Here is a 26,809-nt window from a genome sequence, read left to right as displayed (position 1 = left end):
AGACTAAACCTCCTCATGTCAAAAAGGAAAATAACATAGACAAAGTTAAAACATATAATTAAAATTTTCTGTCATTTGCAAAGCTTTTATTAAGGCACTTTGCTGTGTACTTTTCAAACCCTACTCCATTCATACCACACCATGCAAGGGCACAGTGACAGCTGCCTCATTTTCTGGGAGGGGAAAATGAGGCAAGTTTTGGTAACTCATAGAACAATGGACAGCAGAGGTGGAATTCAAATCCAGACTGTCTGTTGTCAAAAACCCTGCTCTCACCCACTGAACTCTAAGCTCTCTATCAGGACTGCTACTGGGGAGTCTAGCAGTAGCAGAAAGAACTCCATTCCCTCAAACCTTTGGCCTTTTGGTGACTCCCATGGGCCTCCCCCTTCTTTAAATTATGATGAGAAAGGAGAACAAAGGTTTTGTTTCTTATACTGTGGTTGCTACAGCAGGAGGAAGCAAGTATCTTGGGACTGAATTTTTTCCCCCAATTGTAGATACACAGAAGGCCAGACTGAGGGCTCCTGATTTTTGCCAAGCAGCAGCTGCATATATGGGTGAAAGGCCCAAGTACAGTGTTTCCTGCACTTTTCAGTTCAAACTTAGCTATTCCCTTCCGACATCAAAGTCTCACTTTACAAACAGTTCCTTTTCTCCAAAAGTAGCTCTCTCTGGGTTGTTATAACATTGGAGTAATTGGTTTTTCTCCTGGTTAATGCCTACCTGCTTGTGATTCTTGTGCTTTGCACCAGCTTTGGCATCCAGCATGATGGCAAAGAAAATGACTGTGAGCCCATGGGCAGACATCCGTATATCATGTCCCATCAGCTCCAGTATGATCCCACCCCGCTGACCTGGTCCAAGTGCAGCAAAGAGTACATCACCCGCTTCTTGGAGTAAGTGACAGTACATTTCTTTACACCCTCTCTTCGGTCTCTTTACAGAGCAGGTTGTGTTGAGTTTTATGCATAGAAGCTGATGCATACAAAAGGCTCAGTTGCATCTCTCAGGTCATGGTATGGCGCTGGCATTACAGGAGTGGACTCCACTTCTGCTTTCTAACCCTGAAATTTGGGTGAACTCTGCCCACTAGCCACAGCCTAACTGCTCCTGCCCCAAGGTAACTTTTTAAAATTGGATTGTAAATTAAAATCCTGGAGACTGGCAAGAACAAGCAGGACAAGTGAGAAGAAGCATTCAGCCAAACCCTATTGAGGGTAAGATGATGATTGCTTAATTTTCCGACTGCTTATATTTTCTAGATAATAATTATAAACGTATAGTGTTTGATAAGATTTGTATTTTTCTATTACCAGCTTTCCCTTTGAGCCCAAAATGTTCTCTGTCTTGTAAAAGTAAAATTGTCTTTAAGGGCAAAAGGCCGAGAGGGACGGATGAATGAAATGCTGAAGGAACTCGTAAGCAACTGCTCTCATTTCTGTTAACTTGTTTGCAGCCGAGGCTGGGGGTTCTGTCTTGATGACGTCCCCAAAAAGAAAGGTTTGAAGTCCAAGGTCATTGCCCCCGGAGTGATTTATGATGTTCATCACCAGTGCCAACTCCAGTATGGCCCCAATGCTACCTTCTGCCAGGAAGTAGAAGTAAGTGCTGCTTATCTTGGTGCCTCCCATAGGTATAAGCAATGAGAGCTCCAGCATACTGAAGGAAGAGCCATAGAAATACTGGAAAAGCTGAAGATCCAGACCCAAAACTGGAAGCTTTTTATATATGTTAAGGTATAAGTGTATTTGCATTTATGTGGCAAACTGAGTTGGACAAGGACCAAACCAAATGCAATGGTTAGGTTTAATGTTGAATACACACACACACACACACACACACACACACACACACACACAGAGAGATGGAAATATATATGGATATATATATATATGGATATATATATATATATCCATATATATCTCCAACTTTCTACCCCACCTAGGCTCTAGGTATCATATCCAGTATTCAAGTTATCATTAAATCTAAAATCTAGATCACTAGTGTTGCTCCTCTACGTTAACAGAGGCAAACTTTAAATAGGTAAACACTTCACTGCATTTTTAGCTTCTAAGGAGTAACCTTTATTTCTTACCAACTCAAGAATGCATTTATTCATAGTTTTAGAAGCTGTGTAGAGGATTTCTCAGGGTGTCCTGTTGCTTATTGGAACGAGACCACTCTTGCTATCTGTGTTTAATTCTTCTGTTAATACTGTTTCCCTGGACTGAACAGCCTCCATTCCATGCAAATGCTGGGTTCTCTGCCACCTCCAGAACTTTGCATGCTCTGGTTTCTTTGTGTCATGTCACCCTTCCTACTTGTCATTTGGGTCTCAGTTTAAATATCACTTTAAATCTTACTTAGCATTTTTATAATCTGCATTATATAGTTTCTTATTTACTTATCTATGTTCTCTTTTACTATATTTTAAGATCTCTGAGAAACTGACACTCAGCAGTGTGTATTGCTTTTGTGCAAGTTTTAAAATCTCACAACTGTTTTCCAGAACGTTTGCCAGACACTGTGGTGCTCAGTGAAAGGTTTCTGTCGCTCTAAGCTGGATGCTGCTGCAGATGGGACCCGCTGTGGTGAGAAGAAGGTGAGGTGTCAGCCTGAGGAAGGCAGGCAGGAGGGTGGCAGGCCTAGAGTTCTTGGGAAGGATTAGGGAGAAGGCCTGGGGGAAGGGGTGAAGCTCTCTCTAGGTAAAGAGCAGGGAATAGAGGTCACATGATCAGACAGCCAGTAGAGATAATTCTGCTTCCACGAGGCTCTTGAGCCTTTGCTGGGAGCAAGTAGTCAAAGAGAGGCTGATTCCAACTGCACACTTTGCTTGTGAATCATCTGCCCCATCTTCCCCTAGTGAACTTCTGTGGAGGTTCTGGCCAACAATATCTGCCGAGCCTATTATTGGCCTTCCTTTTAACATGTTTCCCTCCCACACCGAGAGCCATGAAGAGCAAGCCAATATCTTCTTCCTTCCAAACATGTCCAATTTGGGAAATTTAGAATCTTCTTTTTCACTTTCTGATATTGTTGATTTTTTTAAAAGTTCTTCCTACTTTACAAAGCAGGAAGGTAATGCACCCAAGAACCCAGAGGCATTAAATATCCTCCAGACTGAGAACAGGGCAACTCCTGCCGCTCAACTAACCCAGTTAGGGGAAGGGAATATAGCTCAGTGGCACAAGCAAGCACTTGCCTGGCAAGCGCAATGTCCTGAGTTCAATTCCTGGTACCAAAAAACAATAGTAAAGAGCAAGAAATTTTGGGGTTGGGGATTTAGCTCAGCGGCACAGTGCCTGCCTGGCAAACATGAGGTCATGAGTTCAATTCCCAGTAGCAGGAAAAAAAAAAAAAACTAATCCAGTTAGGTATGCTGTGAGCCCATGGTTTAGGAGTTTAGTGATCAACTTTATGCATCTTCAATGTGGCATGATGATCACTGATATTACAGAACTTGGTTAAAATACCCAATACTCAGAAATATTGAAAGAAAAGAGACTCTAGTGGATAAAATACCCCAAATACTTCAGGAAATTTGGCAATTTCCAACAACTGAGTTTTATTTCCTTTGTTTTAATTTTTGTTTGTTTACTTTTCCTGCTTCATAAGAAGATAAGGATCTTACACCAGAAATTAAGTCAGCTAAACAACTAAGATATTAAGCACGTTAAGTTAACATCTGTAATGGCTGATACACTGTGTCAACTTGAGAAGTTTAGAAGCTTAGGGAAGCGGCTCAGCAAGGGCCAGGGTCTTCACTTTGTAAACACCCTGAGCCTGTGCAAGAGGAGGGCACCAATGTTAAAGACGCACGTTAGGGTGGAGAGTGTGCATACACTATAAAGCAGGAAAAGAGGCTTGTTCCCCTGCTTTTGTTCTTGCTGCTTTTGCTGTCTTCTGCTGCCTTCAAACGTTGTCCCTGTGCCATGCCTTGGAGCCAGCTGATTACGGACTGAAACCTCCAGGAACTGTGAGCTAACTTAACCGTTCCTTCCTTAATTTGGGGTGTTGGGTATTTTGTCTCAGCAATGAGAGAAAAGTAACCAAGATAACATCCTTTTCATAGCGAGACTTTCTTGAACAAAGTAGTTGGTTGATTTATAGTCCAGGATGCAATCGGCAGATCAGGCTCCAAGCCTGACTGTGACCAGAGACTGTGAAGTTCTGTTCATTCCTGAAAATCTTTCATTCTATAAACTGGGACTCTAGGGAAACTATTTTATAAGCTCCTCTTTGTTTTGCATCAGATATGTGACTGTAGGAAGCCTGCTTTCCTGGGGAGGACTAAGTTTAGACTTCAGGGCTTTGGGCTCAGCTTGCTGGGGGGCTTCCTGACACATTCTTCTCCCCGCTCTTCCTGTTGCAGTGGTGCATGGCTGGCAAGTGCATCACAGTGGGGAAGAAACCAGAGAGCATCCCTGGAGGCTGGGGCCTCTGGTCACCCTGGTCCCACTGCTCCAGGACGTGTGGGACTGGAGCCCAGAGTGCAGAGAGGCACTGCAACAACCCTGAGTAAGTCAGCCACGCATATTTCCCTCCCTTCCTTCCACAGGTGCCTCAAAACCAGTCTCAGTAACCTTACGCCTCTTGAGGAAAATTAAATGGGTTTCCAAAAACAAAAAGGAACCAGAAGATTCACAGAAGACTGAAAGAAATGGTTCTATTTTGTCTTGGTTTTACATTGGAATCTTAATAATAATTAGATAAGTATGCTGATTCCATTGTTTGGGGAAATGAAACAAGTTTTTTTTAAATGTATACTCTATGGGAAAGTCTTTAGGAAAGTAGGCAGTTAAGTCCTTTGAGATAACTCCACTCTATCAGTAAAAGATTTGTTATACACAATTTTGGTGATAAGACTGTGGCTTGTTTTCAATCATGATGAATGAATAATTTTATAAAAATATTATTCCTCCTTATAGTTAAGCATGTTGTTGAGGATATGCATTTTTAATGATTTAGAAAAGCATTTTGTAAACTTTAGAGTTACAGAGTAGCCTGTTGTAGATTCTGTAGAACTTATTTCACAAGTATTTTTCTATTTTTCAATCAAATTGCTTAATTTTTCAATAAGCTTGTGTAATGATAACATCTATGTGTTAAGTTTACATTGGCTTATTTTCCAAATATATATTATGTTCTTAGTTTTATTACTTCCTGGTATACTAGTTCTCAAGTGCGTATTTTTATACATTGCATATAGATTGCCCCCTGGATGTAGAAATTATGTTCTTTTGCTTAGATTTGCCTTATCCTTGAATAGTAAGAATCACATATTTAAAAAATCACATAAAAATAGTTACAGTTCCCTCAGTGTCTCAGTTCTAAATAGTGTTTCTCTTTCATTAATAAATATATTACTGTATATGACTAAATATATTTGCAGATATTATATAGATACCATATTTATACTGTATCAAAAATATAATCTTCTAAGGGTTAAGAATTAACAACTGTAGAGTTCAATACAGTACCTACTACATGATCAATTGTCAATGAGTAGTATCTATTATGATATGATTATTATTTACCATACATATAAGGATACACTGAAGCATCCTGGTACAAGTTGTTTTAAATTTTTTTCCTTTGAGAAGTCCCTGACTTCAAGAATTCAAGAAGAATAGTTCAAATAGGGGTCCAGGGATATAGCTCAGAGGTGCACACCTGCCTGGCAGGCACAGGCCCCGAGTTTGATTCCTGATACCCCATCCCCCCCAAAAAAAGAATAGTTCAAATAGAATAGTCAATTATTAGAGAAAATTTTTATTTTGTAGAGGTTTTTTCTATTTGGTCAGAAATGTGATGCCTGTTTAGAGATGAGGACATACAGACAATTTGCCCTGAGACGTATTATTGCCAGTTCTGTGAATTCTGCCACCGTCACCCCTCAGTGTCTTGGGAGGATGGCAAGTGACTATTGATTTTGGTTACAGTTCGTATAAATCTGCCCAAGTCATAGTAAGAAAGATGGGGAGGGAGATACAGACTATTGCATGAATATTCAAAACAAACAAAGAACAGCAGAACCGCACAAAAATTGTACCTAGAATGTAGTTAGTCTATGAAGATTCCAGATCTCTGTCTTGAAGGGCTTCATGGTCACCCAATTCTGCACAGTAGATAAGAGATTAGGCTGCAGATTAAGGCAAATAAGGGTACAAAGCTTGCCTTTACCATGACCAGCTGGGCACATTGGGTAGATGTGCTGGCTTTATGTGCCTCTAGCATACAATTCATGTCAACTGGTCATTTGGCACATTTTCTGCCTTTGCCCTGAGACTCTTCTTCAGGACATCCTTTCCAGGAATCCTTTCCAGTGAGTTTTACTTCCGTGGCTGTCCTGTTCCTCCAAACTCTCGTTGTACTAATAGTCAAAGATAACAGTTTTTCTCCTCGTTTTTCCCTCATCTCTAGTTTGAGCACATAGTGGCATATAAATTCTAGCTGATTATTATTCACAAAACTGAAAGATGCTTTCACTTAGTGAATTCTTACTCTCTGTTAACTGTGATATTAGATCTTTATGTGCATACTCTCACTTGATTTTTATAACTTGTGAGATAAAAATTGCTATGTTCACTTCATAAATTTAAAGAAAAGAGGAGCAGGGAAATAAAATAACTTCTTCATAGTCATCTAACCACTAACATGGTAAAAGACAAATTCACCCTTCAGGATTTTGGCCCTATTATGCTGCTCTACCATAGTAGTCCAAACCCTCCATTCAAACGCAGTAAGGTGGAATCAAGAAGACTTGTGCGGACCACCTGGGAACCTTCCCAAAGGACACAGAGTTTCTCCACTTCTCTGTGAGAGATTTCAGTGTACTAACTTCTGCTTTAAATGCCCTTAATGGGAAGATTGTTGCATCCCCAAGTGCACTGTGAAGGAAATAAAAAGTTGATAACATGTTCTAAAGTAAGATTACTCATTTACTGAGTATTTAGATCTTTCTACACTCAAAGTATTACTTAGGTACCTTAGGTGACATGCAGCATGGATTGGGTCATCAAAAACTATTATAGAAGTAAGTTTATTTTTATAGCATTTTTAATTATTTTTATTAGTATATGTTTGAAGGATGCAATGTTCGCATTCCTCGTGGGAAGTTGGCACATGTATATAACATCTTAAATCCCTTTTTTCATCCCCTTTCCTTTCCCTCCCTCTCCTCTTCCCCCATCTCTTGATCCCCTTCTTATTTGAGAAAGATCTATCTCCCTACTTCTTGTTACCTATCTTTAATTTTGCTGTTTATATTTTGAGTTTTTCATATAAGGGGAGCCATGAGATATTTAAGCTTGTATATCTGATGTATTTCACTTAACATTATGGTCTCAAGTTGCATTCATTTTCCTAAAAATGACTCAAGTTTATCTTTGTGGCAAAGTAGTACTCCATTGTGTGTAAATAGCATATTTTCTTTATCCATTCATCTTTTGATGGGCATATAGGCTGCTTGGAAGATTTGGCTATTATGAATTATGCTGCTATAAACATGGGTATACATGCATCTGTAATATATCTTTAATACTTTTGGGAAGATACCTAGAAGGGAAATAGCTGGGTTAAATGAAATTTCTAGTTTTAGTTTTTGAGAAATCTCCCTACTGATTTCCTCAGTGGTTGTACTAGTTTACATTCCCCTCTCTTCAGCCTCAGTGGCATTTGTTATTTGACGTTTGATGGTGGCCATTTTTTCTAGAGTAAGATGGAGTCTGAGTGTTGTTTTAATTTGCATTTCTCTAATGGCCAGCGATGTTGAACAGTACTTAATTTATTTACTGACTATTTATTAAAGTATTAAACATTATGTCATATATTTCTTCTGTAAAGTGTGTATTTATTTCACCTGCCAACATTTATTGCGTCTTTTATATTGGAGATCTAGTTGTTTTGAGTTCTTTATATAGTATGATTATTAGTCCTCTGTCTGAGAAATAAATGAAAATTTTTCCCCATTCTGTAGGTTGTCTCTTCACTCTGTTGATTGCTTCTTTTGCTGTGTAGAACCCTGTTAATTTGTTATGATCCCACTGGTTGATTCTTGGTACTATTTTCTATGCAACCAGAATTCTATTCATAAAGGCCTTGCCTATGCATATGTCATCAAGAGTTCTACTTATTTGGTCTTCCAGCAGGTTGCGTTTCTTTTATTTGTTTTTTTTGTTTGTTTGTTTGTTTGTTTGGTCTTTTTGAGACAGGTTCTCACCTGTATGAAGTTCAGGCTGGCCTTGAACTCACTTTTGTAGCCCAAGCTGGCCTCGAACTCACACCCTGCCTCAGCCTCCCAAGTCCTGGGATTACAGGTGTGTGTCACTATGCTCGGCTATGTTTCTGTCTTAACACTTAGTTCTTTGATCCATTTTGATTTCAGCTTAGTACATAGTAAGACTGGACTTGATGCTGAACCTACTGGGTGACATGAAGGTTGTTTAAACAGGAAACTAAACTAGTTAAGACAATCTAAAAAATTACCCAGGTAATACTCAATACTTTGGATTGAATGAAGAAAAAATAGGCAAAGGAAGACAGGAATGGAAACAAGTATTGGGCTTGTTTGGTGACTGTGGGATTGAGGAAGCAAAAACAAATATAAAAATACAATTGGTAGCCAGGGACCTGATTCACTATGGGGCTCAAGGGAGGCAAAGAATGAACAATCTTGAAATCTGAGCACTATTAGCTTGCTAAATAGGAATCAAAAAAGACACAGATTTTGAGAGGAAAACAATGTATTTCTTTTCAGCAAATATTTCCATACAAGTAGAAAAGATATACAGGTTATACAGGTAGAAAAGATTACAAATGACTTCAGAACAGGCAACCATATATTTAGAACTGAAATGCTGGTGAGCAACACACAAACACAATGTGTGAAATTGGAAGGACTTATTTAAAAGGTGAGTTTGAGAACAGAGACTAGCACGGTTCGGCAAGGCAAGGCATGGCCAGACTTTTAAAAGAACATATTGGTTGTTCAGAGAATTAAAAGAATAGCTTGTCTATTTCATTTCTAGACCGAAGTTTGGGGGAAAATACTGTACTGGAGAAAGAAAACGTTATCGCTTGTGCAACGTCCACCCCTGTCGCACGGATGTGCCAACATTCCGACAGATGCAGTGTAGCGAATTTGACACCATCCCCTACAAGAATGAATTCTACCACTGGTTTCCTGTTTTCAATGAAGGTACGTAGCTGTATAGTACATCTCAGATCTAGGAGCACATTTCTGTGTCAGAGTTTCTGTGATGCCCTGTTAAGCTCAACAAAGAGAAGTAGAACTAGCAGGAGTTTTATATTTTAGAAGATAGTATCCCTAGCGTGGTAAAGTTGATGAGTAAATGTTGAAGGTTGAATATATTCTGTTCTGCTCTGTGGGAGATGAAGAGAAGTTTATCAGACAAAATGCTTTGCTTCGAGACAAGTAAGGTGCAATTCAGTGGTAAATGGGATGTGTAGATACTCAGGTACTAATTGCTTATTGATGAGCATGTGGAACTGTCTGTGATTTCGGCAAAAATTCAGAACAAAAGACCATTATGAGTTTGGAGCAATTTCAAAGAGGATTCCAAGGAAGCAGTGGATGATTTTTAAGAATGGGTCATATTTCTACTGAAAGAAAAAAAAAAGGAAGCATTCAAAGCCATTCCAGGTGGGAGAAGAATAACATGAAGAAAGGCAAGATAATAGGGATGCCTTCATCAAAAATGAGCTAGAGCAAGCCCTGGGCAAGAAATTCATGCTTCATAGGTACAGAGCAAGAGGACAAGGATAAAAATCAAAATCAAGTATCTAAAGAATGCATGTCAGGGACCTAACTGAGGTCAAGAATGTTAATAGCAAGTTTAGCAAAACTACCACTGTCAGAACCAGTTACACATCCTCCCCTGACAGTGAAGAAGAGTCTATGATCATTAGTTACAGGCTAACAAGAGAAGCCATCATATCTGTACTATGTGTCATTATTAGGGTGAGTAATGGAACAAGAAAGATTTTTCCTGAGCTAAGGAGATCCAAGATAATACATTAAAAAATAGCTCGTCAAATTTTTCATGATTTGTAACTTCCTCTATTAAGATCATTATCCAAAAATATTGAGCCATCCTGTTTCAGCAAAATTGAAAGTGCAGCATTTGATTCAATTCCATTCACTTACCTGAGCTTCCTTTCAGAGGATTAATCAGACAGGATGAGGGTGAGAGTTCACCAGCGGATTAGTTTTAGTGCTTTCATCTAATGGAATTACAAATGGACCCAAAAGCTTTTGAAAGCTAAAGTGGGGGGATCACATGACATGCATAAAAGAATGTGTCAGAGCAGATGGATAAATGTGAGACACAGATAATATCCAGTGCCATAGAGGTGATAAAATCTGTAGGATTGACCTTTGGAACAGAAAATCTCTTACGATTACTGCTGAGAATTAATATCACCCATTACCACCGTTAACCTAAAACAAAGCCCAAAGAAAGAGGGTAAAGGAAAGCAGGATTTTTAAAATTTTTTTATTTTAAAGAGAGTAGTAAAATAAAGAACAATAGCAAAATACCAGCATCACAGACATAAACAAAACAAGGCAAGACCATTAAAAATGATACAGGGTTTCAAAACAAAATGATAAGAATTAACAGTGGTTGTTACATTATATATTGTTATCTTCAACTAAATTTCTCAGGTTATCAGATGTAATAATGGAAGACTGTTCAAACCATTAAAGAAAATAAAAAAGTAATTATTAGAAGAACATTAGAGGCGATACAGAGTTTCACTAGACAAGATGGCAGGAATTCACCAATGGCTGTTCTATTGCATATTGTTGTCTTCAAGTCAGTTGCTCAGATTACCAGATATAAGCATGCAAACTTGGTCAAAACATAAAAAATTTTAACCATTAACTGTTTCTTTCAATAAACCACCAGACTCATAAGTGAAATAAATCAGACCCACATAGGAAGCAGCATTTTAAGCTCAGCCTTAAAACTGTGTACACAGAACCCAAACTCCAACTTGCAATGGCTGCTTCAAGCACAGGTTTCTGTCTGGCCTTAGGCACACGTGAGCTCTCCAAAGTCACAGAGGTGGCTCTGTGATCTGTTCTTGTTTCCCTATGGTGATTTACTAGATATTTCTAGGACTATGTAGACCACTGCACTTATATTCAACAAACATTTCTGTGCAGTGCTCATTATTTAAACTGTCTAAACCTAGAGGATGACTAGCCCTATACTAGGGAAAAAGGAAAGGGAGAAGTTTCAAAACAAAAACCTTTCTTTGTGGAGATGTGTCATGATTATCACAGAGAAAAGGAGACAATTTGACATTTATTGTCTGAGAACAATATTGTTTAAAGAAATATATGTGTCTGATAACAAACGCAAGTGTACATAATAGGATAAAATGAAAATAAATTCCTGTATCCCACTGCACTTAGTCTACTCTTCAGACATAACCATTGTCAAGAGCATTTTTGCTTGTACAACAATAGGATCATCTTTTCAGGTTTTACAGCTTTCTTGGTCACTGAGCAGGAGATCATGATATCGGGGTTTACATCATTCCTTTCAGTGACTGCATAACATTCCATTATATAAATGCAACTTCCTTCATTTGTCCATTTCTCCTTGGATAAACCTTTCACTGCACCATGAATGTTCTTAGCTTCTATCACTAAGGTTAGTATTCATTTTTAAGACTTCCTGAGTTGATAATCTCTTAGGATTGAAAAGATCTCTTTGGGGCTTGATTCAGAAATTTCTCCCTAACACTGTTGGTCACTATCACATGAGTTAATTGGTAGAGGTGGATTAAAAGCCTTTCTGGGAATAGTATTCTGCTAACAATCTCTGGGAAAGTTAATGGTAACTACCATGTCATCCCTCTAAAAGTCCCCGGTGCAGACTAGAGTGGGAAGACTTGGCAAGGTTTCAGAGTCAGAGAAGAGCTTTGAATCCCTATGGGTCTAACTCCAGTGATGTGTGAAGGAGAATTCTCAGCCTGTGTTCTTTCTGACTGTCCTGAGCTTTGCAAGCCTCACCATGTTATGACTCCTCCCACTCAGATCTCAATGGCTGGTAGTAGCAGATAGATATGCAAATATGCATTGAGTACCCTTGAGGATATGCAATTTGATTGAAGAGCCTTTAAAATCTGAGGTCTTGTAGTTGTAGACTTCAAAGAACCTTAGTAGTTACTGTACAACTGGAATATCTTTAACTTAGGTCTTTAATGGTAGTAAAAGTAAGTTACGGAACCACCTACTGTCTGAGTAGGATGTAGAATTCTTTACATTAAACCTACAAGATACCAGGAATTTAGAAAATAGTAAAACAAATCATGAATTTAACAAAAATTTGATTAATAGTGGCATGTTGAAATAAGATTCAGGAGAAAAGGATATTTTAGGAAGTTTTTGGGGTTTTGTTGTTGTTTTGTTTTGTTTTGGATTAAAATTGAGCCAAAATTGTACATCTTCTAGAAGTATAGACTGTCAAGGCTACTTACAAGGGCCTTTACAGTTCCTTGAGTCTGTGATGAAGGAGATGAAAATACCTGTCACTTCTTGAGCATGTACTGTATATTCAGTACAGTGCGGAGTTTGACTAAAATCTCTGTCTTTATTGTCACAATTACTTTGCTAGATAGGTATTATTGTCCTCATTTTTCAGATGAAGAAACATCAAGGGAATATTAGATTTTCATGAATCAAAACTTTTAAATATGTTGTCTGTAAAAGTAAATGGTACCAGATCTAGTATTTTCTCTGTACCTTATGCCCATAGGAGAATGGATTTTGAATTAAAATGGGACCCAATCAGCATGCTACCAAATTTCCTGGGCGTATTCCTATTATTGCTTGTGAATAAAACATTGCTCCTTAATCTGAAGAGTGATTACTCTAAATATCTTTTTTTTTTTTTTTTTTTTTGGTTTTTCTCTGGTACCGGGAACCGAACTCACGACCTTGCACTTGCCAGGCAGGCGCTTTTGCCACTGAGCTAAATTCCCAGCCCCTGTTCTAAATATCTTATCAAAGAGTTTTCTGTGTGTGTGAAAGAAGCTTCTGTGTCTGTGGTTAGAATTTAGCAAGAAGTGTGGGCTCTGAAGTAAAATCAGTGTGGTGATCTAGCTCTGCCATTCATGCTGGAAGATCTTGAAAAACTGAATATTGCTATATCTAAATTTTCTCATCTATGAAATAGGTAATAAAAGAACTGACAGCATAAGGTGGTTATGATTATTAAAAAGATAACAACTATAAAGCAAAACAAAACCTGAGAAATAATGTTCAAATAAGCTGTTCCCTTAATAAGCCAAGTTCCTTCTAATTCACTGTAGAAATAAGAATGGTGACATCTCTGGATTGTCTTATTCTTCAGAAGTGGGTAAAATAGCACAAACCCAACACACCAAGACAAACATTGGGACTTGAACACAAATACTGCAATGTCACCATTGCGGAACTCAGTGCTGCACTTGTTACTGGATGGAGGATCATTCACTCTGAGGATCCACTTACAAAGTCAACCAAGAGCAAGGGTCTCCTTAAATTTCACATCCTAGGTGCCCCCAGCCCTGGTCTTTACCAGCATCTCTGAAATAGACAACTCTTTAAGAAAAGCTCCTTTGCAGTTTGTCTTTTCTTTTGAACTATGATGGGGGAGAGGAAGAAAGGGAAAAAAAAATATGTATTTATACACAAGATAGTTAAGACAGTTATACAGTTAGTTTGTCTTAGTTCACTAAAAAGAAAGCTTTGTGCTAACATTAGACAAGATATCATGCCTATATCTCATACTCTGAATAAATACTACAAAGACAACAAAATACACAATATATTAATTATTGTAATTCTCCTATTAACCTGTTCTGAAACTCTGTTTTATTGTTATTTTTATTTTTTTCCACTTTAAAATAAAAAACAAAGAAAAGAAAAGCACCAGAATTACTCAGGGCTGCTTTCCTTTCTGTCTTAGGTGTCCAAATACAAAATCCTAAATCTAAATTCTAAAGCTCAGGGCAAAGTATTAATGCAGTGGTCCTCTGCATTCAGCGCCTAGTTGGATATTCTCACTCCTGGGAGAGTGTATGTGTTTCAGAAAAGGAAAAGATGAAGATACCAGATTAAATGTCACTTGTAGACCCTGAGTACAAAGGATTCCTCCCAGGTGACTCCTTATCTGTCCATCTGTAGTTTAGGTAGTGACAGCACTAATCACGCTGCCAGAGAGGGAGATACCCAGTACCCACATGTTGTCTTCTGGCTCTTTTCAGTTGTACTTTGTCCACTGATATGTTCAATTCATTTTGATTGTGTTTGTCCTTTTTTGGTTACCTGATATAAAATCAGTCGGTTTTCTGCATTTGTGCTTACCTTTCTCCTTTAAACTTTGAACAGATGTGGTTGACGTCTATTTCATCTAGAGTTTCCTTCAAGTGTTCAGAACTTGTGCTCTTTAACACATTTGTGTGAGTTTTACAGTTGTATCCCCTTGCCACATGGATTTATGGATCCCTGAACAGTTGTAGTTACCACCATGTACTCTGCTTTTGCTTTTGGTTCCCAGCCACACTCGGAGGGCCCATAACCAATGGCCTTACAGCTAGTATCAGCAAGGCTGCTCTCCACAATAAACAGATCCAAAGAGATTTCTAAATGGACTCTGAAGGAAACGTTCTGCAGTTTTTTGCTTAAAGAAAACAGCATGAGATAATCAGGTTGGCTTCAGCTTCAGGAGAAAAAGCAAGTCCTATGTGATTGTCAATCTGTGTCCGAGCATTTCCTGAACTTGAGAATATGCAAGCATATGTGTTGGGGATGGTGCTAATGGTGCGTTATAAACCAACCCCATGGGAGAGGATACCTCTCCCAGAGAGGTCTAGATTTCGCCATAAACAGTGAAAGGCCATCATGCTTGCCTGGACTCCTACACCACTGGTTGCTGTCATGTATTTTCTAGGTTAACACTAGGTGCCTACTGCCTTATTTTCACAAGCGCAGTTTGATAGCTCAATGTTGGATTGAAAGGTCTCATCATCTGTAGCTAATAGAAAATAGCATTTTAAAGTGATCTAAATATAATTAGTTATAAAACTCTTAACTAAAAAAAATAAAAGAAAGAAAAAATGGCTACAACTTAGTATGTGTTTCAGAAAGGGAAAAGATGAAGATACCAGATTAAATGTCACTTGTAGACCCTAAGTACAAAGGATTCCTAGGAGAAAGGTGCTGAGCTAAAAAACTAATTTATAAAAGTGTATTTTTCTCTCACTTCAGCGAACCCTTGTGGGCTCTACTGCCGACCCATAGATGGCCAGTTTTCCGAAAAAATGCTGGATGCTGTCATTGATGGAACCCCTTGCTTTGAAGGTGGCAACAGCAGAAATGTCTGTATTAATGGCATGTGTAAGGTATTGGGTATGTTTCCTTAATCTACAACTTTATAAACTCATGGTTTTTGTTATTATAAGAAGTCAGATGTTCTAAGCTTATGTTTTCATGGCATTTGCATGTGATCTGGTTTTTATATATGACCTGAGAGACAAGACTTCTTAGTGTCGTCAAAAACACAGTTTTGTTTTTTTTTTTTTGGTTTTTCTCCGGTACCGGGAACCGAACTCATGACCTTGCGCTTGCCAGGCAGGCGCTTTTGCCACTGAGCTAAATCCCCAGTCCCAAAAACACAGTTTTGACCAGAATAGCGTTTCCTTCCTTCTGTCACTTTCATTTCCTAATTTGTTGATACTCACTATGATATTATACTAAGCATTAAAGTAGAGTCAAATTGAAGAACCAAACTAAAGGAGGAATTATAGGGAGAGACATCCCAGATTATCTCAGGATCATTAAATTTGAGAAAATCTGAGATTAATAATAGTTCGTATAGTGTTTTCCACAAAGCATCTTAATATTTAATTCTTCACTGATTGTCAACACTACCTTTGTAGAGAGACAGAATGACAGGTAATTAGAATCCTGGGGTCTATGTGACTTTTCTATGTTCATGCCTTTGATCATCTCCATCTTTATATAAATCATTTAGACCCAGTATATTAATGCTTTAAAGTATAAAACCATTAAAGAATTCCTTCTTATTGCTTGCAGTTTATTTTGCAAGGAACAGAGGAACAAATCTTCTGATCTGATCCCTGGGGGTAAATTTCAATTTAAAGAGGTGTTAAAGGAAAACTGTATAGTAACACCTACTTGTTAGTAAACTTTAATAGTTTGATGCTGGGGCTCCAGACTATAAAATCAGGGCCATCATTTACCAGCTCTATGGTCCTGCACATCTTTGTAAGACTCAGTTTTCTGTCATAAAATTGGTATGTAAATGTATCTACATAGTAGGCATTGTCAAAAAGATTAATAAGGTCATATATTTAAGACCATTGAGAAAAACCCTAGTGTGCAATAAACTTAATTCATTTTGTTTCTGCAAAAATGTACCACCATTTTTTCCCTACTGAACAGAGTGACCCCCATGTGATCCCTATAAAGGTTCAGTATACTGGGAAACTGTATTTAACACCTTAGAGTTATTTTTCTGTTTACTTGATGAGTAACCAAAAGAATAAGAGGCAAGATGATGATTTCCAGGTACAAATGACCTAACAAAAGCCGTAATTTGCCGTGGATATAGCTCTGTGGTGCAAGTGCCTGCCTTAGAAGTGCAAGGTCCTGAGTTTGATTCCCAGTACAAAAAAAAAAAAAAAAAAAAAAAATGTTTACCAAAAGGGCATAATCAGACTCTAAACTTTAAAAACCTCAGGCAAATTTTTCTGTTAAATCAACTAATTATCATTGTAGCTACAGAAAGCCAAAAATAACATATAATGGATTAGGTCTCTTTCTGAGAGAGGGAAGGTGGGTATCTACATAATTCAGATCAAAACAACTCCAACCCTGTCTAAAGCAATGGTTTTCATTTTTGGCTACACCTTAAAATCACCTGTAGAGCTTTAAAAACTGCTTACTTCTGGCTCCTATCTTAAACCTATTAGTTCAGATTCTCAGGGGATGGGGGTATAAACATTAATATTTTAAAATCTTCCCAGTTATTAGTGGATGGAGTTAGGGCTGAGAACTGTAGTCACAGAGAACTGAATGTCAAACTGAAATCATCTTCTACTTTTTATTATTACATGTGTGCAGGACACAAGGACTACATCCATTGTGGGGAGTTGGTACATGCACATAGCACATCCTGATTCTTTTATATTGCTTCACCTCTTCTCCCTCCCGCTTTCCTCCATCTCTTGGTCACTTTCCCTCTTGCAAAAGATCTGCCTTCCTGTTTCCTATTACCAATATCTACACTTTGTTTTGCTCTTTATTTACACTTTAGACCTAAGTATTGTTACCTGTGTAAAGACAGCATCATTAGCTTGCATTGGAAAACCAGTGCAAAATATAGTGGGTCTTGGGTATCTCTATTGAAATCAATTAAATGAACTTAATAAGATAATCCAGATTCTCTCTGGTTGCCATTCTCTTCCTTGGACTTGGTGAAGGCCCTTAGAAGCTACAATTGCCCACTTTTGTCTATTATACACTGGGTTAAATTGTTAAGTTCAAAAAATGATGTCAAATAAAAATATACCTAATATCTTATATTCGACTTATGTTTCCAAGATTCAGGTTATTGGGTTTTCAGCCTTCTTAGTCTCCCTATGTATTTATTATGTTTTCAAAAATAAAATTAAGCATGTATTGAAAAAAGATACATCTTTAAAGGTGTATATGATATTTTTTTAATCTACTTTCTTTTGGGAAGTAAAACGAAGTGTTCAAAAAGTATTATTTATTATTACCATGAGTTCATTCAACCCTGAAAATACACACTGGAAACACGTGGGAGGCATGAAGGGAAGAACAAGGCCACAGACATGACAGACCTGCTTTATCATGGAGCTTTAACTCTATCCTTAGGGGATGGGATCCTCAAAGGGTTAAAGAGAAAGATGATGTAAGAGTTTTGAATATGACTTTGGAAAACCACAGAGAGCTTCTCTGAATTAGTTTCTCCATCCTAAATGGGAAAAATAAGTCTGTGTAGGCTTCTTGGGGCTGCCATAAAAATTTGGCATAGACTGGGTGGCTTCCAACAAAGAAATGTATTTGCTTGTAGTTCTGCAAATGACCAGTCTAAAATTGAGTTGTCAGCAAAGCCTCAAAAGGCTTTGAGAACCAGCTGTCCCTTGATTCTTCCTAGCTTCTGGTAGTTGCTGACAATCTTTGACATTCCCAGCTTGTAACCACATCATTCCAATTTCTACCCTTATCTTCACAATGGCTGTCTTCCCTCTGTGTGTGTCCCTCTCCAAATCTCTCTTTATCAAGACACAAGGTATTGGATTTAGGGCCACCCTAATCCAGCATGACATCACCCTAGTTTGATTACATCTTCAGAGAGCCTATCTTCCAAATCATAACACATTCACAGGTTTTCAGGGGACAGGACGTCAGTGAATCTTTTGAAGGGATGGACCTCAATTCACAGTAAGTTCCAACCCTGAAAAAATTATGTTGAGGAAAGCCTTATACAACCATCCCACTCATTAAGTGGCAATATCATTTCCCTTTCAGCTAAGCATAGCTCTGTCTTGTGTTCACATTTAAAGTTTCATTGGCTGGGAATGAATCTCATCTTAGAACAAGCGTCTTTCTAGTCTCTCCTTTGGTAAGGAAAGAAGTAGTAAATTCCAGGTCAATTAGGTCATGGTAACCGATAAGATTTCAGTTCTCAGTTGCTTTAATGTTTTCAGACTAAAATAATGTTGGAGAAAGGGGGAGTGGACACTTAGTATGAATTAATACTACTTACCCATTTCTGAAGCGCGAAGTCCCTGATGAAAGTTTCAAAACTGATTTCCCTAAGTAGTACTCAAGATGGAATGCTTTTCAGTGCAGTTTTTTTCAGGGTCAAGAATTAATGATACCATGGGAAATGGGAGCTTTTATTTTTTAAAAAATGCTGCCCTTTGAGGAAGTGGCTGATCTCTAGAATCACAGGAGCCAATCTGAGGTCAGAACCCACATTTAGTAGAAGCAGTAACACCACCTCTGAATCCACCAAAAACAGAAAGTCTACATTGTCAGGAAGGAAAGGAAAGGAAAGGAAAGGAAAGGAAAGGAAAGGAAAGGAAAGGAAAGGAAAGGAAAGGAAAGGAAAGGAAGGAAAGGGGAAAAGGGAAGAGAAGAGAAAGAAAGGAAAAGAGAAAAGAGAAAAGAAAAGAAAAGAAAAGAAAAGAGAGAAAAGAGCTACCCTGTTGTGAACTCTGTTGCCAGAGCATGTATTGTGAAACCAAAGAGTGAAATCTATTTCTTTTGCACTAAGACCTTTTATGTTCTAGCGGAACAGGGAGGATTGGCTTATCCCTCGCAGCCTTTTTGTTATACACTTAATTCGGTTTGATTTTATTCTGTACAGCTTCCAGAGGAAATAAATTGGGTCAGGTTTCCATAAGTACCTATTCAACATGTGGCAAGATAGCATAGTGAGGATATATGTGTGTTTCCACCCCCCCAACCCTTGATCCCAGTTATGTGGGCTAACACTGCTAAAGAAACAGGACCACCCACTTAGAAGAAAGATGAAATTTAGGGATTTATTTTCTGGCTTTCTTTCCTTTATTTTTCATATTTTAAATCTATCTCTCTCTTGGTAGAGATTAAAGAAGATACGTTAAAATTTATATGTCTCAGAGTAATTTTCCAAATCAGTGAAAAGAATGAAGATCACTGGGAATAGGATTTGTAAAGGTCAGCTTATTAGAAGATGCTCAAGCTTAATGTAAACACATCACTTGTGGAGAGTTAGCATTGTACTCATAACTACTGCAAGAACTTATCCAGGAAATGTTTTCTTTCTATTTTGATTAATATAATTAAGATTTGGCTTTCAAGAATTTCTTAGCACTCTATTTTTTCCCCCTCAGTGGTCAAGTGGCACAGTCTTTGTACTCACAGGAAATTAAAGACAGTTAACCTGAAAAATTGAGCTACTTTCTTCCCAATGGGCATTAATTCTATGTTTTAGCTGGCAGAAGGTATAAAGATTCAAGCCATTCTTACTTTCAATACATTGGAAGTAACCTTAAGATTAGAAAGAAAACTATCTTTGAACCCAGGCATGGTGGGGCACACCTATAATTCCAACACTCTGGAAAATTGAGGAAAAGGGATCACAAATGGGAGACTACCCTGGGCAACTGAGTAACTTAGCAAAACCTTCTATCAAAATAAAACACACAGAAAAGGGAATTAGGATGTAGCTCATTGTGAAGGTCCTGGCTTCAATCTTTAGTATGAAAGAGAAGAAAGGAAAGAAGGAAGGAAGGAAAAAGAGAAAGAGAGAGAGAGAGAGAGAGAGAGAGAGAGAGAGAGAGAGAGAGAGAGTAATATTCTACCATAAAAAGGATAAACTTGAGTCATTTGTAGAAAAAAATGGCTACATTTTGAGACCATAATGTTAAGAGAAATAAATCAGACACACAAGCTTAAATATCACATGGCTTCTCCCATATGTGAAACCCAAAATATAAATAAATTAAAAAGCAAAATAAAAGATAATAGGAAACAGGGAGATAAATCTTTTAGAAAAGGGAAGCAAATTGAGGTAGAGGAAGAGAAAAGGGATAAAAAGGAATAAAGGTGTGTTATGTACATGTACCAATTCTATATGAGTGAAATCACTATGAACTGTAAATATGTACTAATACAAATAAAAATTAATGAAAGAAGGGAAATTATCTTTGAGGAGAAAAGGAACCTCTGTGGGTATAATTCTTCTTCCCAAGCAGGAAAGAGAATTATGACTAAAGGAATATGGTGTGTTTTTCCATGTAACTGTGGGAGAAGGTGCGCAGTGGAGAAGTTTAATTGATTTTCCATCTATGTTTCATGACTTCCAACCTGGATGTTGTGATGCTTTGGGACCCAGTGAGACAGAAAACTCCAAGTTTCATCACACCCTTTATTTCCAGCTGGAATTTTAGAATGGGGAAGACTTGGCCATGTGAACACATGGGCGGGAAAGTGGAGAGGGAAAGATAATGATTCAGGAGGACCTCTGAACAGAACCCTTACTATGCATTACATCCAGAGCAAAGGAATAAAATGTGTTTTTGTCTAGAAGAGAAAGACATTTTTTTTTGCACTTGGAGGGAGGGAGGTAAGGATGAGTGGGATATGTTTAAGTGCATGGAGGGTAGGGGTATGGGAGGCACCAAAGTGTCTGAAAATAGGTCAGGGTCAGAGAATTCCTCCCTCATGGGACCAGCATCATCTCAACATTAGGCCGATTTCCTCCAGTGGTTGTTGGTTTACTACTAATCTGAGACAGAAACTAGAAAGAATAACTCCAACAAGGAATGCAAAGGGATTGAACAACCAAGTTATAGATGGAATAGCTATAACATCCACTGGACAATCTCTGCAGATAGGAAAGAGTGTGAGGTTTGAACATCTGAAGAGACTTGCTGCTCCATCAACTCCAATTCCAAGACATTTTTAAAGTTAAGTCTTTCTGTGTTTGATTCTGCCTCTTGCTGTTCTGAGGAAGTACGGTCACCCCTCTGGGTCCATATGCTCTACATGTGTGAAATATAACCAACCTCAAGTAGAAAATAGTTGAAGAAATGTATCTTACTGAATGTGTACAGACTTTTTCTTCTTGTTATTCCTAGATAATACAGTGTAACAACCATTTACATAATATTTACATTTTATTGGGTATCAAAGAGATCTAGAGATGGTTTAAAGTAATAGGAGGATGTAAAGAGGTTATGTGCAATGCTATGCCATTTTATATAAAGGACTTCAGCATCTGCAAATTTTGGTATCCTTGAACAAATCCCTGTAGATATGGAGAGGTGACTTTATTTCCCTTACAATTGGTGGACGCTTTTGTAATTCCTCTGCCTGCCAATGGGTAAAGGAAATAACTGTTTGTCCTTTACCTTTGCACTTGCCCACTCAAGCTTATTAAGCACAAAGAGGCAAAGGACAAGCCATAGACCAAGGAAGGTGTGGCACTTCTGACCTGTGTCATTCATCTTCCTCTTTCTTCTGCGCAGATGGTCGGCTGTGACTATGAGATCGATTCCAATGCCACAGAGGACCGCTGTGGTGTGTGCCTGGGAGACGGCTCTGCTTGCCAGACTGTGAGGAAGATATTTACACAGAAAGAAGGATCTGGTAATTGAAAAATAAATCATTAAAGTAGTAGAGAACTTAGACTACAGTGTCAGAAAAATAACTGATTGATTCCTAATTTTTATTTTAAAAACCAGTTTATAATTTTCAAAATTGCATATACACTCACTAACGAAAGAATATGAGCTCCTTGGCCGCTTTGGGAAAAGGATTGATTGCAAAGCAAATACAGGTGGGATCACACTGACATAGAGATCAGAATTGGTCTGGTGTGGCCAGTACTGGTAACAGTGATGAGAGCGAGATACATGGGAGAGGATCCTCTTCGGGAATAGGCATCACAAGAAGATCTTGGGCAAAATGTTATTGAAGCAGACCAAGAACTAGGGGAACATAGAAGCCAAAAAATGTGTCCAAAGGATGTAGACACAAGGCACAAGACCTGGTTCTCTGTGTGAGAGGAGATAAACCAGCAGTAGATTTGAAGACAAAAGGGTTGAGGTATAACCTTAGGGCCAGCTGTGGGAGAAGTAAGGTGTGATTACTTCAGTTCTGTCTTCTTTTCTTTCTTTTTTCTTTTTCTTTTTTTTTTTTTGTACCAGGAATTGAACTCAAGACCTTGCACTTGCCAGGCAGGCACCATGCCACTGACTACATCTCTGGCCGCTCTATCTTATTTTCAATTGTTCCCTGCAAGTGCATTCCACTCAGCGGCTCCTAAAGACTCTCAAGGCAGTTCTTCTACCTACCATCTCCCTTTTTATCCACACTTTACTATTCTCTTCCTATAAACGCCCTTCATGAAATTCCTTCTTTGTGTAGCCTTGAGCTACCAACAATCCTAGGGGAGTGAAGAGTCTACCCTCACCCCAAATCAGTATGACCCTGTACAGATCTGCCTTCAGTTAAATGAGTATTTATAGTCCTATAGAGCTGGGGTTTGGGAAAAGAGCTAAGTTAGCCCTGGAGATGATGAAGACAACTCAGGGTACCTTGGTTTGGGTTTCCACAAATACACCCTGAGAAAAGAACTCAGGTATGAATATTTGGGGGACAGGAGGTCTTGGGAAATACTAAGAGGGTGTTAAAGAAGTGAAAGGGGGGTAGGAATGCAGCCAGCAAAGGATGTGTCATCACCCAGTGGCCACTGTACAAGAGCTAGTGCAGAACTCACCCAGCCTAGTCTTCCCACCTGAAGAGTTCAGGAGCGGGATGGTACAACCACTCCTGTTACTCATGAATGGAGGATGCTATAGGAGAGCAGCATTGCCAGTTCTCTGGATTCTGTAGAAATGCAGATGTTGGGAATTGGGAATGGAGTGTACAGTACAGCAGTAGGGCCTGGGAGAAAGATGCCAATAACCCAGAACTAGCATGGAGTGACTGGAGGTATTTGGAGGTTAAGTGGAGGAGATTTAGGGAAGACAGCTCTTGTTTTCTAAGTAGTTACATAATGTGGGAAGCACAGCCCATCAGAAGCCAAGGGAAGGAATCCCTATTTTATCCCTACAGATAAAAACTGAGGTTAAATGCAGAAAAATATGATTAAGAGTGAATTTTTAAGAAAATAAGACCATCTCTAAATAACAGAAAATAATTACAAAATGCCTTTATAAAGATCACATCTATATGGCATCTATTACTGAGAGGTAACCTCCAGGACGGGAAGATACAACCAGTGTTGGATATGGTGGGGCACAGTTGACCTGAGTCTTGGCAAAGCAATGCCTTTCTCCTAGACATGCTTGAGGATGAAATTACTAAGTAGAAGCCCAAGAGTATCAGGTTTGTCCTTCAATTTATTCCATGGTCTATTGCTCCCTAGCCAGCATAACAGTGAATCATTTAAATTTGTTCAAATTCCATCCTTATTTTTTTCATCTTTGGCTATTGTACTACTAAGGTTAAAGTTTGAAATTGAATTCTCATCCTGCCCTTTATTACATTAGTGTATATTAGTTATACAGAACAATTAGTTTTTATTTTAGAATTATCATTGGAATGTTGTATTTCCTATTCTTGATTGATAGGTTTATTGTGGATAAAAGATATCTGACTTGTTTGCTAGAGATATAAGTGAGAATCCAGCATGTCTAAAGTTTATAATTAAGCATTTTAATGTGGCTAGGGGCTTGTGATCTTTATAAAGGCATTTTGTAATTATTTTCTGTTATTTAGAGATGGTCTTATTTTCTTAAAAATTCACTCTTAATCATATTTTTCTGCATTTAACCTCAGTTTTTATCTGTAGGGATAAAATAGGGATTCCTTCCTTTGGCTTCTGATGGGCTGTGCTTCCCACATTATGTAACTACTTAGAAAACAAGAGCTGTCTTCCCTAAATCTCCTCCACTTAACCTCCAAATACCTCCAGTCACTCCATGCTAGTTCTGGGTTATTGTTTCTCTGCCCATTTGTCTTTGGGAAGAGAAAAAGGGATAAGTAGGGGATTGAACCTCTCTCTTATCAACACCCACCTCAGAAAGCTCAGTGCCACATGCCACCGCCACACTTGACATGTCCTTGTGCCTTTGTTTCTAGTTCTCCTTTTCATGTTTGCTACTCCTAGGGCTTCTGGTTCTGCTTGACAACCAGGGAGTAGTGTTGGCTTTAGACTGTTCTGTCCTGACAGTTTTCTCAGAGCTCTCTAACCCTGCCATCCCAGCACACTGGAAAAGTCAGAGAGTTTTTTTTTACTCTGAACTGCACTATCTAATAAGGATGTCTGTGTCCCTTCGACTCACAGGGTACTCTACAGATCCCACCTTTGCTTCGTAATTAATGAAGTTAGATTAAAAAAAATAGACCCTGGGAACCACCATCTCCCCATGCAAACAAGACCAAGAAGTAATGCAAAATATTATGTCATGCAGTTAGATTGCATGGAATAGTTGAGTGATATGAAATCCAAAATAAAAGGATTTACTCTTGCCTCTTGGAAGATATCTCACGTGCAATTCTTCAACTTACCTTCATGTTATCTTATATTGCTGCCTTAGCTCACCTCATGCTTCACTCATTTTCTCCAATACAACTGTTAATTGAAACTGGAATTTTCTTTCAGCTTTTATCTCCATCCCACTTGACTCCAAGTTCTCTGAGTTCATATTATTGTGTTTATATAAATTATAGTAAAAAATTCTTAAAATTGATCCCACATTTCTTTGAAGATAAAAAGACCAAGTCAGTAACTATCCTATAGTTATGCTAAGGGAATATCTGAGTCAGATATCTTTCTCCTTGATGTTCTGCTCAGGTTTAGTTATAGTTATAACTGTTTTGTAACATGAGCTCTTATAGGTACTGATCGCTTTCTGATTCTGGCCCCAAATTAAAACCTTGTCATTCTCTGTTAACCTGTGTCCTAAAATATTCTTTTCTCCTCACCTCTCCACCCAGAGTCACATTTTCTGTGGTGGGTGGCAGTGGATTAGTTCAGTGATGCATGTTGTAACTCTGTCTCCCTTGTCAAGAAAGCATTACACTTGCCCTCAAGGGTCCTTGGCTTATTGTAGGCCCTTATGGTGAATTTTTCCAGAACAAGTATGTTTTTGTACCTAGTTACATGAGAGGGAAGGGCTATGATTCTTTGAATATGGCTTTGTTATTCCAGAGCTCATTCATCAGATCCTCAGGGCTTTATCTCTGTTTATAGCTATGATATTGAAAGAACCCAGTATCTCCTTATGGAGGGAATAAGCAGCTATCTGGTAACCTCAAAAATCAATGAACTGTGAGAACAGGTGCAGGCTGGCTGTGGTGGCAAAGTAACCTCTGTGACTAAGAAATAAAAGGAATGTGGGGTTAATCTTTCAGAAGAATTAAAAAGTCCTTCAAACTTTGCATGACCAGACAGATCCATTCCTTCTATCAGTGTTCTTCTTTTCCTGTGAATGGTTACTTTGGCTCACAGGTCTTTTTAACAAAATGATTTATAAAAAGAATTGTAAGGGACAGAGTCTGCACTTAAAATGCCCACTGTGGACAGACCTGTGGAGGAGCTTTCCCCTCCCGCTTCTCCTGGCTGGAGGAGTTATAGCTATTGCTACTGACTTTTGCTATGGAAGCATGAAATATTGGTCAAACTCTATTATATTTTTCTGTAAGTGCTCTTTAAAAAAGAGAAAGATGTTATGGAAGTAAAATAAGCCTAGAGGCAAAGGACTAGGTCCTTGTCTTGATGACTGCTGGTTTTAGGGAAGTCGCCCCTCAACTTTGGAGGACCCTTCTGATCCTGAGGGAAATCTTTGGTCTTCCCCCTCGTGACAGCCTGTGGGATGATTGTGTCAGTGGATATTTAAGGGTTGAAATTGGGAAGAATTTCCAGGAGAAGGTGTCTGTATCTGTAGCCTCCTTGGAATTCTCCAACAACTAAGTTTCTGTCTTTCTTTATAGAAATGAAATCCATTTAGTACATTTAATATCTTATACAAGATAAGACCATCTTGACCTTTGGATTGTCATAGATGGCTTTGATCAGGTTAAGGTAGAGGCCATCTATTCCTATTTTCTGTAGAGTTTTTATCATAAATGCATGTTGGACCTTATTGAAAGCTTTTTCTGCATCTATTGAGATGATCATGTGGTTTTTGTCTTTGGCTCCATTGATATGGCGTATAACATTTATAGATTTGCGAA

At 38.4% G+C, this 26,809-nt stretch overlaps 1 protein-coding gene across 1 annotated transcript in view; it reads left to right on the top strand.

Moving 5' to 3' along the window:
• Nucleotides 1-26,809, top strand: part of Adamts12 (ADAM metallopeptidase with thrombospondin type 1 motif, 12) — a 325,593-nt gene that overhangs the window by 207,562 nt on the left and 91,222 nt on the right. Inside the window, exons 8-14 of the mRNA XM_005386164.2 lie at nt 756-899; nt 1,460-1,604; nt 2,513-2,605; nt 4,376-4,521; nt 9,033-9,202; nt 15,290-15,423; nt 22,093-22,213. Of these exons, the coding sequence (XP_005386221.1) occupies nt 756-899; nt 1,460-1,604; nt 2,513-2,605; nt 4,376-4,521; nt 9,033-9,202; nt 15,290-15,423; nt 22,093-22,213 (953 nt within the window). The remainder of the gene's footprint in view (nt 1-755; nt 900-1,459; nt 1,605-2,512; nt 2,606-4,375; nt 4,522-9,032; nt 9,203-15,289; nt 15,424-22,092; nt 22,214-26,809) is intronic.

This window comes from Chinchilla lanigera, unplaced genomic scaffold, assembly GCF_000276665.1.
Source record: "Chinchilla lanigera isolate Chin_1 unplaced genomic scaffold, ChiLan1.0 scaffold00025, whole genome shotgun sequence".
In the NCBI taxonomy this organism is placed as follows: Eukaryota; Metazoa; Chordata; class Mammalia; order Rodentia; family Chinchillidae; genus Chinchilla; species Chinchilla lanigera.
Note: the sequence above shows the minus strand (reverse complement) of the source record. Positions and strands in the feature narration are given on the sequence as shown.